The 15,770-nt window shown below is 63.1% G+C and overlaps 1 protein-coding gene across 1 annotated transcript in view; it reads right to left on the bottom strand.

The window, feature by feature from the left end:
• ADAM33 (ADAM metallopeptidase domain 33) overlaps positions 1 to 15,770 on the bottom strand; it is a 30,759-nt gene that overhangs the window by 13,612 nt on the left and 1,377 nt on the right. Inside the window, exons 2-8 of the mRNA XM_041427615.1 lie at positions 13,033 to 13,289; positions 5,903 to 5,979; positions 2,627 to 2,702; positions 2,141 to 2,217; positions 1,099 to 1,285; positions 367 to 432; positions 208 to 279 (exon numbers count right to left, since the gene is read on the bottom strand). Coding sequence (XP_041283549.1) covers positions 208 to 279; positions 367 to 432; positions 1,099 to 1,285; positions 2,141 to 2,217; positions 2,627 to 2,702; positions 5,903 to 5,979; positions 13,033 to 13,289 — 812 coding nt within the window. The remainder of the gene's footprint in view (positions 1 to 207; positions 280 to 366; positions 433 to 1,098; positions 1,286 to 2,140; positions 2,218 to 2,626; positions 2,703 to 5,902; positions 5,980 to 13,032; positions 13,290 to 15,770) is intronic.

Raw genomic sequence — 15,770 nt, 5'->3', positions numbered from 1 at the left:
GGTCCCCATCCCCGAAGGGATTTAAAGCCATGTGCATGCGGCACTTGGGGACATGGTCAGTGGTGGCCTTGGTGGTGCTGGGGAATGATTTGACTTGAAGGACTTTAAGATCTTTTCCAACCTTAACAATTCCGTAATTCTACGATTCCTTGCCCTGGTGACACGGGGACAGTCCCTGAGGGCACGCAGGGTCTGGCAGCCCCTCACCTTGTCCACGTAGTTCGCGATCTCCACGATGCGCTGCTTGGTGTGGCCCAGGTTGAGGTTCTGGTTCCTGTACTGGAGAGAGACAGGATGGGGAATGGTCACGGGGTCAATCCAGGGCAGATCAGAGAGGGACCCTGGTTTTCTGCCCCCAGCACTCACCAGGGTGTGATCAGCAACGATGAAGAGCTCCATGTACTTCATGGTCCTCCAGGCATCCCTCCTGGCCTGCAGGCAGACACAGGGCTCAGCAAAGGGGGGCAGCCCTTGGCTCTGGGCACCCTCCAGACACCACAGAGCTGCTCAGCAGGGCAGCTGAGAGGGGAAACTGAGGCACAGGGTGACAGAGAACGTTCGGGTGGTTCCAAATAACCTCACATCATATCCCACACGGTAGGATGTAGCGCCGAGACCTGACCCAAGCATCCTCTGAGGTCCCCTGCCCAAATTCAAGCCACACAAGCCACCCACACAGACCCTCTCACCCCACCTGCCTGCACAGCCTGCCCAGCTGCCGGGGACATGGGAGCTGTCAGCAGTGCCAAGAGCTCCTTCCAGCCCTCTGCCTGTCCCCAAACAGATCCTGTGTGGATCTACCCATGAGGATTTACCTGTGAGGATTTACCCAGGTGGATTTACCCATGAGGATTGCCCCATGAGGATTCATTTCCCCGTGAGAATTCATTCCCCCCTGAGGATTCCCCCATGAGGATTCATTCCCCCCGAGGATTTACCTGTGAGGATTCCCCATGAGGATTCCCCCATGAGGATTCCCCATGAGGATTCCCCCGTGAGGATTCATTCCCCCCTGAGGATTTACCTGTGAGGATTCCCCCGTGAGGATTCCCCCGTGAGGATTCCCCCGTGAGGATTCATTCCCCCGTGAGGATTTACCCGTGGCTGCTGCGGCTGGAAGAGCCGGGCAATGCCAGCGACGGTGCTGCCCAGGGGCTGGCCGTGCCCGCAGGTGCCCCCTGGCAGGGGCAGGTGCTCTGCTCGGTGGATGAGGTGGAGGCCGGGCTCGGGGGTCCCCAGGGGTCTCAGGTAGTAGCTGGTGTTGCTGCTGAGCACTATGAGGCCCCTGGCAATGGGAACAGCCCCGATGGCTCCTGTGGTGTTTCTGCCCGGACCCCCCCAGCCCTGAGGCCCCACAAACTCGTGGCACATCAGCCTGGTCTGTACCCGAGCTGGGAGCAGGGACAGGAGCTGGGGATCTCTGCCCAAACAGCCCCAGGGACAAATAAACCCTGGGCACCAAAGCCTCCCCCCTCCAGAGCACGGGGCAAAGCTCAGTCTGGGACAGCTGCTCTGGGGTGCAGGGACTTGCCCCTCCAGGGGTAAAATTCCTGGGAATAAGCTCATGCTGCCAGAAATATGGTCCCTGCCCCAGCCTGCCCAGTCCTGGGGCTGGGTGAAGCATGGGAAAAGGAGGAAGGACAAGATAGGAACCATGGGAAAATCAGCCCATGAAGCATTTGGAGCTGGGCTTGCAGGAGCATTGGTGCTGCTCGGGTGGTCCCAAAGGGGATCTCTGCAGAGAGAGGGAGCAGTGGATCCATCCCACCTTTGTCAGCTCCACAGCCCACCGACCCTGCCTTCCTCCAGTCCTGATTGCCCCATTCCCTACTCCTTCCTCCATTCCCTATTCCTTCCCCCATTCCCTATACCTTCCCATATTCCCTGTTCCTTCCTCCATTCCCTATTCCCCGTTCCCCCATTCCCCATTCCCCGTTCCCTGCTCCCCCATACCATATTCCCCCATTCCCTGTTCCCCCATTCCCCGTTCCCCATTCCCCATTCCCCGTTCCCCATTCCCCGTTCCCCATACCGTATTTCCCCATTCCCCATTCCCCGTTCCCCATTCCCCGTTCCCCATTCCCCATACCGTATTCCCCCATTCCCTGTTCCCCATTTCCCCATTCCCAGTTCCCCGTACCGTATTCCCGAGCAGGTGCTGAGCACGACCCAGGAGCCGCGGTGGCCGCGGACGTGGCCGTGGTAGTGGCAGTGCTCCTGCAGAGAGAGCGGGGCCGTCCTCAGCGGGCCGGCAGCAGCAGCCCCGCGGGCTGTGCCAGAAAAGCATCCCTTCTCCCTCTCCCCATTTCCATCTCCCCATTTCCATTTCCCTTCTCCGTTTTCCAGCCAGGCGAGCGGTGTCCCCCGCACCGGGATCGGGAGCGGGGTCAGCCCGGGACGCAGCCCGGCGGCCGGCGCGGCGCTGGAAGGGTGACAGGAGCCGGTGGGGCCACGGGCAGGGCCTGCTGCTGCTCTGTTTATGTCCCGAGGTGCTGTCCCGGGGCCAAGAGCCGCAGCAGCCGAGCGCTGCCGCATTCCCGCCGGGAATCGCCCCCGCCCGCACCGGAGCGGCTCCGTCCGAAACCCCCGGAGCACAGAGGGGAGCGCCCCGCGCCCCCGCACCCACCGTGTGGTTGGGGGTCACCGTCACGGGCTGGCCCTGCTCGCTGTAGTGCGTCTCCGTGTAGCCCGGAGCCAGCAGCCTGCGGGGACAGAGCGGGGACAGAGCGGGGACAGAGCGGGGACAGAGCTGGCAGCTGCTCCGGGGCTCCCGGCACAGCAACGCACCGAACCCCTAAGCCCGGGCCCGGCCGGGACATCCACACATCCGCTGAGCCCCCTGAGCCATCCACACATCCCCTGAGTCCCCCGAGCCATCCACACATCCCCCGAGCCCCCTGAGCCATCCCCACACCCCCTGAGCCCCCCGCCCCTGGCTGAGCCATCCACACATCCCCCGAGCCCCCAGAGCCATCCACACATCCCCCGAGCCCCCTGCCCCTGGCTGAGCCATCCACACATCCCCTGAGCCCCCTGAGCCATCCACACATCCCCCGAGCCCCTGTCACTGCTGTGACCCCAACCAGAGGCTGCCCATGGCCAGCAGGGACAGGGATGGCAGCAGGGACAGGCCAGCGTCCCTCTCTGTGCCTCAGCAAGGACGGGGCTGCCCAAACTGGGGAGCCCAAACTGCCCTGGGGTGCTGCTCTGGGAGGGGGCAGCCCGGCTGCCCACCAACACCCTGCCCAAATGGGGCACGGGGACCCCAAAAATACTGAGATTATTGTGAGAAAGCTCAGGCTGCTTTTAGGAAGCTGCAGCCTTGCCTTTACCCCCTGCCTCAGCTTCCCCCAGCTATGGCCACCTCCTCCCGGGGCTGGTCCAGGCATGACACATCCTGTGCCATCCCATCCCATTATCCCATCCCATCCCATCATCCCATCCAGAAGCTTCCAGCTGCAGGGAAGAGCCAGAGCTGAGCTCACAGCTGGAGAGCACGTGGGGTGGGGAGCTGGGGGGACAGGCTGGAGTGACCCCAGGGGTGACAGGAGAGAGAAGGAGAAGGAGAAGGAGAAGGAGAAGCCAGAGACGATGAAGAGGAAGACAAAGAAGAAAAAAAGAAAAAGAAAAAGAAAAAGAAAAAGAAAAAGAAAAAGAAAAAGAAAAAGAAAAAGAAAAAGAAAAAGAAAAAGAAAAAGAAAAAGAAAAAGAAAAAGAAAAAGAAAAAGAAAAAGAAAAAGAAAGCAGGTTTTCCTGCATTGCCCAGGTCTGTGTGACCTTGCCCAGATCCCATGGTGATGGGTATCTGCTGGAAGCCTGCAGTCCCCTGGGGTGGCAGGTCACCCCTGGGGTGGCAGGTGACCCCTGGGGTCATGGAAGGTCCCATGGAAGGGCAGCACCCCTGCAGGGGCTCGGCCACCCAGAGAAGGACAAAGAGGGCCAGGTTTTCCCCTGCTCTCAGTTTAGACTAGTTTTGGGGTTTGGCCCTGTCCCCAAGGTTACATTCTGCAGAGAGAAGAAAGCAGCAGCGCTCCCAGAATAGCCCTCCTGCCTGTCCCTCTGTGCAGCCAGCGTGGCCCCAGAAATGTCACTGTGGGCACGGCTGTGGCTTCCCAGCCCGTCACTGGGAGCCTGGCACCAGGGACTGCAGCCACAGCCCAGACAGGGGACACAGCTCAGTCTGGCTCCTGCCAGGGACACGTGGTGGCTGCCAAGGCAAGGGCCTGGCCAGCGTGGGGACACGGGGACAGGCTGGGGACAGGGACAGGTGGGCTGAGGACACAGGAAAGGCAAACCCTCCTGCCACGGCCAGGGAACGGGACTGGGATGGCCGAGAATGTCACACCCCAGGCTGGCCCCACCGCACAGGATGTCCCCTCCAGGCAGGGAGGGCAGGAGGAGCCTGCTCCACCAAGCAGGGTGAGGAAAACAGCCCAGGATGGTCCTGGAGAGCGAGCAGATCTCCCAGGGCAGAGAAAGGTCTGGGACAGCCCGGCCTCACTGGCCCAGGGCGCACAGGGCTGAGGCAGCAGTTTGGATGTCCCCACGCTGTGTCCCCACGCTGTGTCACCAGGCTGTGTGTACCCCCAGGGCAGTTTGGATGTCCCCACGCTGTGTCCCCACGCTGTGTCCCCAGGCTGTGTCCCCACGCTGTGGGTATCCCCAGGGCAGTTTGGATGTGCCCACGCTGTGTCCCCACGCTGTGTCCCCACGCTGTGTCCCCATGCTGTGTGTACCCTCAGGGCAGTTTGGATGTGCCCACGCTGTGTCCCCACGCTGTGTCCCCAGGCTGTGGGTATCCCCAGGGCAGTTTGGATGTCCCCATGCTGTGTCCCCACGCTGTGTCCGCAAGCTGTGTGTACCCCCAGGGCAGTTTGCATGTCCCCACGCTGTGTCCCCAGGCTGTGGGTATCCCCAGGGCAGTTTGGATGTCCCCATGCTGTGTCCCGACACTGTGTCCCCACAGCCAGTCTTGGGTGCCTTGGGTGCTGTGCACTGCTCTGGGTGCTCAGGTCCCCTTTGTGCCACCGTCCCCCAGCTGACCCAGGGCTCTCCCTCCTGCCCTGCCAGACCCCCCAGAGCCCCCAGGGGAGCCCCCTCCCTCCTGCCCCTGTCCAGCACGGCAGTGGCACAGCGAGGGACAGCCAGGACACTCCACGGTGGCCTGGAGCACCAGCAGACACCGGGCCAAGCTCTGCCCTCAGCTTTCCACCCCCACCGCCAAGCCCATTGCCCACAGCCCTCAGATGTGCAGAGGGACCCCCCAGTTCCCCTTCTTGCACACCAGAAGCTCGCCTGCTGTCACTGGGGGCCCTGGGGACACCGTGGGGGCTGGGATTGTGCCCCAACAGCAGCAGGAAGGGGACTCTGCCAGGGCCAGCCCCCCACGGCTGCTGGGGAGAGGCAGCAGTGGAGGAGTCAGCCCTGCCCTGCTCACCACGGGACACAAACCCACCAAGGGACACAGAACTGGGGCTGCCCCAGCCCTGGCAGTGTCCAGGGCAGGGCTGAACAGGGCCTGGAGCAGCCTGGGCTGTGGCAGGTGTCCCTGGTGTCCCCTGCCCATGGCAGGGGTGGCACTGGATCTTCGAGGTCCCTTCCAACCCAAACCACTCTGGGATTCTGGGGTTCTGTAAAATGCCACGAGGTCTCAGGCAGAGGGACAAGGAGGGCAGGGCAGATGGACAAAGTTCTGTCCTTGTCCCAGGGCAAGCCAGGGTGAGTGGCACAGGGGACAGGGGCTGCTGCCACCTGCATCCAAAGTGAACCAGAGAAGGAGCCCAGAAGGGGGTGACCAAGGTGGCAAAAGGAACATTTCAGCCCAGATGGAGCCACGCTGGGCTGTCTGGTGGCCCTGGCAGGGATGCCCGTGTCCCCTCCCCAGTCCCAGCCCCACACTCACTGGTTCCTCTCCAGCACCAGCACGAGCTCTTTGCCCTCGGCCGTCACAGCCACCTCTGCCCGGGCAGGGGCCGGCATCTGCAAGGAAGGGAGGGACGGGCTCAGCAGAGATCCCTGTGCCCAGAGCCTTCCTCTGCTCCAGCTGCATCCCAGCCCCTCCTCCGCGGGTCTGCTCCACCCTGCCACGGGCAAGGCGACCTCCCTGAACTCCCGGCCAGCAGGGATAACAGAGATTCACAGGACAGTCAGGGAGGAGGCAGCAGATCCCAGCTCTGCTGGCAGCTGACCCAGGGCAAGGCAGCAGGGGAGAACAGGATGGGACCTGGGATGGGGAGCAGCTCCAGCAGCACCCTGAGCAGTGCTGCGTGCTCCATCCCAGCACGGCTCTGCCCCGCTGCAGGGCTGACCAGGGCAAGGCAGCAGGGGAGAACAGGATGGGACCTGGGATGGGGAGCAGCTCCAGGAGCACCCTGAGCAGGGTCTCTGTGTGCTCCATCCCAGCACGGCTCTGCCCCGCTGCAGGGCTGACCAGGGCAAGGAGCCCCAGCCCTGGCAGGGTCGGTACCCAGGGCAGCCTGGGGGGATGTTAATCGCCCCAACGCCCCGGGCACCGGATGAGGGCCGTTAAAAATACCTCAGAATCGCGGGCAGAGAGAGGAAACACTGACTCAGCTTCCCCAGGATGCCGGCGGTTTTACTCATTCCCTCTCTCCGGAGGGTGTTAGACGGGAATCCGGCTCTGGAGCCAGCCCAGCACGGCCCAGCTGCGCCTGACAGGATGGGCTACAGCCCTTCCCTGTGTCCCACACCTGTCCCCAGCGCTGGGGACGCTGAAAGCGTGGTCCAGCCCGCTGCCCACGGCCGGGACTGTCCCTGAGCTCTGAGTCCCCCTCAGTCCGTCCCCACACAGGCTGCCCGCCCTCGGATCGCCTCGGGACCCCATCACCTGGCCATGGCCACGGGCCTGGCGAGCTTTTCCCGGCTCTGCAGGGAAAGGGGACAGAGCAAGGAGCCGTCCCGCAAGGCCCCGGCTCTGGCTGCTCCCGGCATCAGATCTCTGCAGCTGGAACACAAGGAACGCCGCAGGGAGGGGGCAGAGCTGGGTGATTCACGGCCTGGGATGAAGCAGAGGTTAAATTCTGCTTCCCTAATTCCTGTGGAGTTGGCTGTGCTGCTGCTCCTGCAGCCCAGCCCCCGATGCCCTGGGTATGGGGCAGAGCAGGGGAGCCCCGGCCGGGCAGCCCCAGGGAACCTGAGCTCACCCTGGGCCCGGGACAGAGGGACAGAGCACTTGGGGTGTGGGGCCGCGGGGTGCCAGCACTGCCCCGGGCTCTGGGGTTTGTGCTCCCAGGGCTCCTGCTCCTGCACATCCACCCCAAGGGCAGCCCCGGGCCGGGCCGGGCCAGGAAGCTGCTCAGGCTGCCCGTGGGATGCTGCGGGGAGCTGCGGGGCTGGGCTCCAGCTGCACAGGACAGCGAGGAGCCGCTCCCGCCAGGCGGGGTGCGGGCATGGAGCCGGGAACGAGAGGGACCGGGATGGGATGGAGCTGGGGATGGGGATGGACCTGGGGATGGGGATGGAGCCGGGATGGAGCTGCAAATGGGGATGGAGCCGGGAACAGAGATGGAACCGGGATGGGGATGGAGCTGGAGATGGGGATGGATCAGGGATGGAGCTGGAGATGGGGATGGAGCTGGGAACGGAGATGGAACCAGGATGGGGATGGAGCTGGAGATGGGGATGGATCAGGGATGCAGCTGGGGATGGGGATGCCGCCGGGAACGGGGATGGAACCAGGATGCAGGTGGGAAGGGGGATGGAGCCGGGATGCGGGGCTGGAGCCAGGGATGGGGATGGAGCAGGGATGGAGCTGGAAATGAGGATGGAGCTGGGGATGGGGATGGCGCCGGGAACGGGGATGGAATCAGGATGCAGGGATGGAGCCGGGATGTGGGAATGGAGCTGGGGATGGGGATGGCGCCGGGAACGGGGATGGCGCCCCCCAGCAGCCAGGGAGCTGCAGCCGGGCTGGCTGAGCCCGCTCCGCCTCCGGCTCCTCTGCCCAGCTCCAAAAAAGGCGAGCAGCCACCGCGCTCCCAGAAAACAGCCCCAGAGCGGAGGGAGCGAGGCCCCGGCTCCGGCGGGTCCCCCCGGCCCGGCCCGGCCCGAGCGGGGCCCCGCGGAGCCGCGGGCCAGGGGCTGCATCCCCTCCTCCGGCGGCGCTGGGGACGGGCGGTATTTTTGGAACACGATCTTGTACAAACATCGCTCTCTGGCCAAACATGGTCTGTACATTTTTCCTGCCGTTTCCCTCCTTCCCCCCGCCTCCTGCCCTCCCTTTTTTTTCTCCCCGTCTCTGATCTCCCCAGCACCCGCTCCCTGCAGCCCTCTCCTCCTCCTCCTCCTCCTCCCCCCCAGGTCCCGGCCGGCTCCTTCCCGGTTTAGAATTCCCCAGCAATTACTCCCTGCCTGGACTCGAGGGCCGTTACTGGCAGAATGTTCTTTCCCAGCTGCCGTCTTAAAGGGACACGTGCGTGTCCAGGGCTGTCCCTTCTCCCGGGGAACAAGCGGCTGCTGGTGGCACCTGTGTCCCCTCCCCGTGAGGGGGTGCACCACAAGCTCTCCTCCTCCCCGTGCCTCAGTTTCCTCTGAGAGCTCCTGGAGGGGCAGTGGGCAGCAGATGGATCCTGGTTCCAGCTGGGATGGGCCCAGCTGAGCTCCTGGAGGGATCAGCACAGCAAAAACAGGGAAAGGGGAGTGTGGGCAGTGTGGCTTCTGTGGCAGGAGGAGTCCAGCAGCCAGGCAAGGTGACTGCACTGATCAAACCCTGCTCCTTGTGCCTGGGCCCGGCACGGAGCTGGCCCCGGGGCTCCTGCCAGGACCCTGCACATGGAAATGACCCAGGGCCAGCTTCCTCCTGGCTCCAGCATCTTCCAGGTTCCAGCATCATCCCAGCTCCAGCATCATCCTGGATTCCAGAACATTCCCAACATCATCCCAGGTTCCAATATTGTCCCTGGCTCCAGCGTCATTCCAAGGCCCAGCATCCTCCAGAGCTCCAACATCATCCCAAGGTCCAGCATCACCCTGGATTCCAGAACATTCCCAACTCCAGCATCACCCTGGATTCCAGAACATTCCCAACTCCAGCATCATCCTGGATTCCAGAACATTCCCAACTCCAGCATCATCCCAGGTTCCAATACCATCCCAGGCTCCAGCATCATCCTGGGCTCTGCCATTGTCTCAGGCTCCAGCATCATGCCAAACTCCAGCATAATCCTGCGCTCCAGCAGCACCCCAGGCTCCAGCACTGTCCTGGGCTCCAGCACATTCCAAGCTCCAGCAACATCCCAAACTTCAGTACCATCCCAGGCTCCAGTATCCTGGGATCCAGCATCATCCCAGGCTCCAATATAATCCCACACTCCAGCATCACCCCAGGCTCCAGCACATTCCAAGCTCCAGCATCATTTGGGGCTCCACTGCTGTCCTGGGCTCCAGCACATTCCAACTCCAGCACCATCATCCTGGGCTCCAGCACATCCCCAGTTCCACTGTCATCCTGGGCTCCACCGTGACCCGTGCTCCAGCATCCTCAGAGGCTCCAGCATCCTCCTGGGTTCCACCATCCTCACAGGTCCCAGCATCCTCACAGGTCCCAGCATCCTCCGGGTCCCAGCATCATCACAGGCTCCAGCATCCTCACAGGTCCCAGCATCCTCTGGCTTCCAGCATCCTCACAGGCTCCAGCATCCTCAGAGACTCCAGCACCCTCCTGGGTCCCAGCATCCTCACAGGCTCCACCATCCTCACAGGCTCCAGCATCCTCCTGGGCTCCAGCATCCTCACAGGCTCCAGCATCCTCCTGGGTCCCAGAATCATCCCAGGCTCCTCTTGCTCCCCGATCTCCTTTCTCCAGCCCCCATGAACAGTGCCCCAGCCCCTGCCAAGGCTGCAGGAAGCATTTCCTCTCAGCCCTGGCTGGATGTGCAGGTGGTGGCCCCTCTCCAGGCCATCCCAGCACAGCCAGTCCCACAGGGGCTGGAGTTATGGAATTGCAGCTGGGATGACTGCCCTGGCCAGCCCCCAGCCCGTGGCTGGCCCGGGGGCCCTCCAGGCCCAGCTCAAGTCTGCTTTTATTTTTCACTCCATTGATCAGGAAAACCCCAGCGCACTTTGCAGAGGGCTGAGAGGGTTGAGCTGCTCTTCCCCATTTCCCCACAGCTCCCATCCCAGCCATCCTCCTCATCCAGGCTGCCTCCATCCCTGCTGGGAAGCTCCTGCTCCAGGAGCAGGCTCAGGGAGCACCAAGTTCCCTGGGAAATCTCCCAAGCCAAGTCCCAGAGCTCAGCTCCCAGCCCAGCCAGCTGCTCAGGCAGCTCCCCCAGGCCCTGAGCTCCTAAGGAAGCTCCCAGAGCCCGGATGTGACAGGGATGGAGGTTACCAGAGATGCTCCATGGAGGATTTGCTGATGGGATCTGCAGCTGCTGGAGCAGCTGGGCTGCCCAGGGCCTCCCCAGGCAGCCGGGTGCCAGCACTGAGGCTTGGGGGACACAGCTGGGGATTGCTTCACTTGGGTGCCAAGGCCTGAGGAACACAGCTGGGGATTGCTTCACTTGGGTGCCAAGGCTTGAGGAACACAGCTCAGGGATTGCATCACTTGGCCAAAGCCAGCAGGACCCAGGGATGAGCCTCTCACACCCGCTACTCTCTGGAAGAGCATCCCTGGGAGTCAGGAACATCCCTGGAGTCAGGAACATCCCTGGGAGTTGGGAATATCCCTGGGAGCCAGGAAGCAGGGCAGCCAGGCCTGGGCAGGCTTTGGGCTGGTTCAGAACAGAACTGGCAGGGTTGGCTCAGTGCAGCCACACCTCACACATGGAAAGGGGGAAACAGGGGGAAAAGGGGAAAAGGGGGAAAGGGCTTCCCTGCAGGGAGCAGGGCAGGGAAGTGCCCTCAGCACCTGCAGCACATCCCAACCACCATGGGCAGCCTGAGCCTCCCCTCCTGCAGCACATCCCAACCAGCACCGGCAGCCTGAGCCTGCCCTCCCGCTCCAGGGCGGGGCCGGGACCTCCCCGCGGTGCTCAGAGACCCCCGGGAGGGGCCGGAGTCCCCCCTGACAGCACGGAGTGCTCCAGCTCAGTCCTGGCCAGCCCAGGACAGGGACACACCTCCGAGGAGTGAGGGGAGGCAGGGGGAAGGAAGCTCCCTCGGTGCCAAGGGCTGGCCCTGCACAGGGCTGGGATGCCAGGGACACCCGGAGCATCCCAGCGCTGCACGAGGAGCAGCCCCCGGGCGGGGGTGGAGGATTCGGGGGTCACCGGGCTGGGATGCTGCCTCCTGGCACGGCTGGCATCCGCACAGACGCGGTTATTGCCAGGATCTCTGCTGGAGGGCAGCAGGAGACGGGGTGGGGACAGAACAGACTAAACTGATCCTAAAAATATGAGCGTCGGCAGCACCGGGGCAAAAAGGGCCAGCGCAGGGCTCTGTCCCGTCCCTGCCTGGCCGCCCCCATCCCTCCCCCAAAGCCTCCCCGCTCCAGCAGTGCCCACCCGCTCTCCCCTCCTTCCCTCCCTCCCCTGGCCGGGAACAGGCGGCTCCTTGTTCAGCCCGGCTGGGGCTGCAGGCGCAGCAGATGCAGGAAACACGCGGGACCTGCCCAGCCCCGAGTTCCCAATCCCCCGAACCCCCCGAACCCCCCCGGGGTGTTGGCAGGAGCAGAAATAAACCTGCGCTGCCACGCGATCCCCGTCTCAAGTGGCTCCAGCTTAAATATAGACAGAGCCGGGGCTGCCCGCCGGGGAGGGGACATTGCTCCAGGCCGGGGACATTTCTCCAGGCCGGGGACATTCCTCCAGGCCGGGGACATCGCCCACACGGCTCCCGCAGCTCGGGCAGGAGCAGGCAGCGCAGGCTCCCCTGGAGAGCCAGGGCAGCACAAACCCTCTCCCGAGCCCAGCCCGCTCCCTTTGGCATCCCCCGGCGCCAGGAGGGCTCGCTCGGACCCTCTCAGGTGAGATGCCACCGGAGCGCCTCCCAGCAGAGTGTTCTCAGCTGCGATCCCAAGCAGAGCAGCCCCTCGGAGCCGTCTGGATCAGAGCTGGGGGGGCTGGAGCTGCACAAGGAGCCCCCAGCCCCTCCCGGCTGCTGCGCCCAGGGCAAGGGGCTGAGCCCCGGCCAGGGTGGCCACAGGCGCCTCATCCAGGGATGTGGGGACAGCAGGGGTGGCAGGGAGGGGGGGACAGCCCTGGGAGGAGACAGCCTCTGCTCCCTGCAGGGCACTGCTCCCAAATCTGGAGCACTTTCCCTTGGCTGCTCCTGCTATCCCAGCCAAACCTGGAGCTGACAGATCCGCTCCAGCTCCTCCCTCCGAGCTCCCCAGCTCCCTTCCACTCAGCCTGCGGCTCCTGGCCATCCTCCTCCTGCCCAGCACTCATCAACACCTTGTTTAATTAACTCACTGCTGCAGCCTCTGCTCTCCCTGTTCATCACCTGATGGATTCTGACACTCCCCAACCTGCTCATGGATCCTGATATCCACACCCTGCCCATGGATCCTAAAATCCACACCCTGCTCATTCCCTGTTCATCACCTGAGGGTGATGGATCCTGACACTCCCCAGCCTGCTCATGGATCCTGAAATCCACACCCTGCCCATGGATCCTGAAATCCACATCCTGCCCATGGATCCTGATATCCACACCCTGCCCATGGATCCTGATATCCACACCCTGCCCATGGATCCTGAATTCCACAGCCTGCTCATGGATCCTGAATTCCACACCCTGCCCATGGATCCTGAAATCCACACCCTGCCCATGGATCCTGAAATCCACACCCTGCCCATGGATCCTGAATTCCACAGCCTGCTCATGCATCCTGATATCCACACCCTGCCCATGGATCCTGATATCCACACCCTGCCCATGGATCCTGAATTCCACAGCCTGCTCATGCATCCTGATATCCACACCCTGCCCATGGATCCTGATATCCACACCCTGCCCATGGATCCTGAATTCCACAGCCTGCCCATGGACCCTGGAGCTCAGGGCCTCCCTCGTGTCCCAGCAGGAAGGCTCTGGGCAGAGGAGGAAGGAGGGTTTGGGGGCTGCCCTTACCTGCTCCTGCAGGCTGACGGCTCTGCGGGCACGGCCCCCCAGGAGCCAGTGGGGGGTGACCCGCTCTCCGTGGGACAGTGGCCCTGGGGAAGAGAAGAGCTGCTGAGCAGAGCCTGTGGGAGCCTGGGAGCTGCAGCTCCTGCACAGGGACAGAGCTGAGCTCCAGCACCCAGAGCTCCTCCGGGTGTCTCGGGGTGACACCAGCCCCAAGCCAGTGTCACCCCCTCCCCAGCCCAGCCCCTCACTGCTGGCTCGGCCTTAATCCTGCAAGGCTCCCAGGAGCATTGCTCCCACCCAGGCCCCAGAACAGGGGCCCAAACCCCCTCAATCTCCACCCTGGAGAAGCAGCTGGCATGTGGGAGACGTGGCTGCCCCTGGATCCCTGGCAGTGCCCCAGGCCAGGCTGGACACTGGGGCTGGAGCAGCTGGGACAGTGGGAGGTGTCCCTGCCATGGCAGGGGTGGCACTGGGTGGGGTTTAAGGTCCCTTCCCACCCCAGCTGCTCCATGGCTCTGTGGTTAGTGGGAAGTGTGGTTCCACCGCCCCAAATCCAGCCAGGCTCTTTGCAGGCAGGCTGGGCTGCAGCAGGAGCAGAGGAGCTGGGAGGGCTGTGGCTCGTCAGGGTCTGTCTGAGCTATCCCAGCCCCCCCGGGCAGGCAGCACAAGCCATTCCTTGGCTCCATCCAAGGCAGACTGACTTTCTAAGATTATTTTTTTCCTAAACAATGTGGCTGGATTTGACTGCAGCACAGGGAGCAGCCACTGATGACTTAAGCCTGGATGACAACAGAACAAAAAATTAAAATCTGAAGCTGCTGCAGAGAGGGGACGAGCCTGAACAAAAATGTCAAGGGTTGGGCCACCTTGCCAAGCCAAATGTTGTCAGGGGGAGCCTGGATGGAATTATCTTCCCCAGCAAAGTTATTTACTCAGAGAATGGAATAACAGGGCTTAGGGCTCTCTGATTTTATAGCTTGTTTTAGTTCCTCGTGCAGAGATCCAGGGCTTTGGCTCGAGGGAAGATGAAGTTATTGGAAAAACAAAAGAAAAACAAAGGTGGAGTTTTGGGCTGGGAATTGCTGCTGGAGCTCGATGGGATCGGGTCACCCCGCCCAGCACCTTTGTCCCGCGGGAGTGCCCAGCGCTATGCCCGAGGTATTTAATCAGCTCCATTAAATATAGCTTGGAATCAGATTCCAGGAATAACTGCAGATAAGGGGTGGCACCGTCCCAGCTTCCTTCTGCTCACCTCCTCCCAAAGCAGGAGCCAGGCCCTCCACGCCAGCCTCACACCAGCTCATTTTCCCTGGGGAAACTGAGGCACGGGCTCAGCCGCGCCGGGGGAGCAGCCCCGGCAGGGTTTGGTGCCCTCCCATTTCAGAGCAAAGGAATAATTTCTATTATTTCTATTTCTAATTCCCACAGGGAGGAGGGCAGGGAGCTGCTCCTGCCCCGGCCCCAGCTCTCTCCCACGCCGGCTGGGGAGAGGATGGGACACGAGGGGCGGCTCTGCTGGGCTGGGCTTCGGTCCCAGAAATCCCTCAGCTGGGAGATTTAAGAGATGAGATTTAAGTTACGATATTTTAAATTTCCCACTGTTTTGTTTGTAGCTTTTGCTGGGAATCTGAGAGACTTGGAGCACGAGACGGGGCCTCCAAAATCTAACTCAAACAAACCCAAATGTAGCACAGAAAGGGTTTCCCACACCCCCCTTCTCTGGATTTCCTGGAAAACGCTCATTGCCAGCCCTTTTTGGGAGCGTTGCGGGGAACGGCGCTGCTCTGGCCTTTGGGCTGTTGGCACCCCGAGCTGCGGGGCTGGGGGAGCCCCGAAGGAGCCCCGCAGAGCCCGGATCCCTCTGGAGCAGGCAGCTTTCCCTTCTCCTCTTTATCCAAACTGAGCTTTGGCCCCACCGCCCTCCCTGCTCCTCTCCCAGCTGCACGGCGCTCTTGGAGCTGCTGGAAAACTTCTCTCAGCAACAGCCGAGAACCCGGCAGAGGTCGGAAGTGAAAAATGCAATAACAAAAAATGTGCTCTGGGTAGAGGAACATCAGCCCTGACTTCTTGGAATGGCTGGGGAAGGAAATAGGGATGAGGAAGAGACTACAGGCAGCCGAAGGGAAACTGGCACCCCCTCTCCTCCTCCGGCTCCCACTTAAAAAGTGATGGGAGCCCCTGGGAAAGTCTCTATTTCCTCAGCGACGGAACGAGCCACGTTTCACGGCAAGACCCGCAGGACAGCACAAACCCCGAGCTCCCGCCCGAGAGCCACGGCCGGCAGCTGGCCCGGCACGGGGGCTCAGGGCCGGGCCCGAGCTCCGGGGCGAGAGCGGCCCCGTGCCCGCGCCCGGTGCCCGGTCCCTGCCGTCCCTCCCCGGGGTGCCCGGTCCCGGCTGTTCCTCCCCGGGGTGCCCGGTCCCGGCCGTCCCTGCCCGGGGTGCCCGGTCCCGGCCGTCCCTGCCCGGGGTGCCCGGTCCCGGCCGTCCCTCCCCGGGGTGCCCGGTCCCGGCCGTCCCTGCCCGGGGTGCCCGGTCCCGGCCGTCCCTCCCCGGGACGGGAGCGGAGCCGCCAGCGAGGGCTCGGGGGCTCCCGGGGGCACGGGGGGAGCGAGCGCAGCCCGGAGCCCCCAGCCCATCCCAGCTTCTCCTCTGTCCCATCCCATTCCCAACCCATCCCTATCCCCATCCCACCCCTATCCCATCCCCACCCCTATCCCACCCGCGCCCCCAGCCCCCCTT

Source organism: Onychostruthus taczanowskii, unplaced genomic scaffold (genome assembly GCF_017590055.1).
Source record: "Onychostruthus taczanowskii isolate IOZ18803 unplaced genomic scaffold, ASM1759005v1 scaffold117, whole genome shotgun sequence".
NCBI lineage: Eukaryota > Metazoa > Chordata > Aves > Passeriformes > Passeridae > Onychostruthus > Onychostruthus taczanowskii.
The sequence above is the reverse complement of the archived record's forward strand: the minus strand, read 5'-3'. Positions and strand labels throughout refer to the sequence as shown.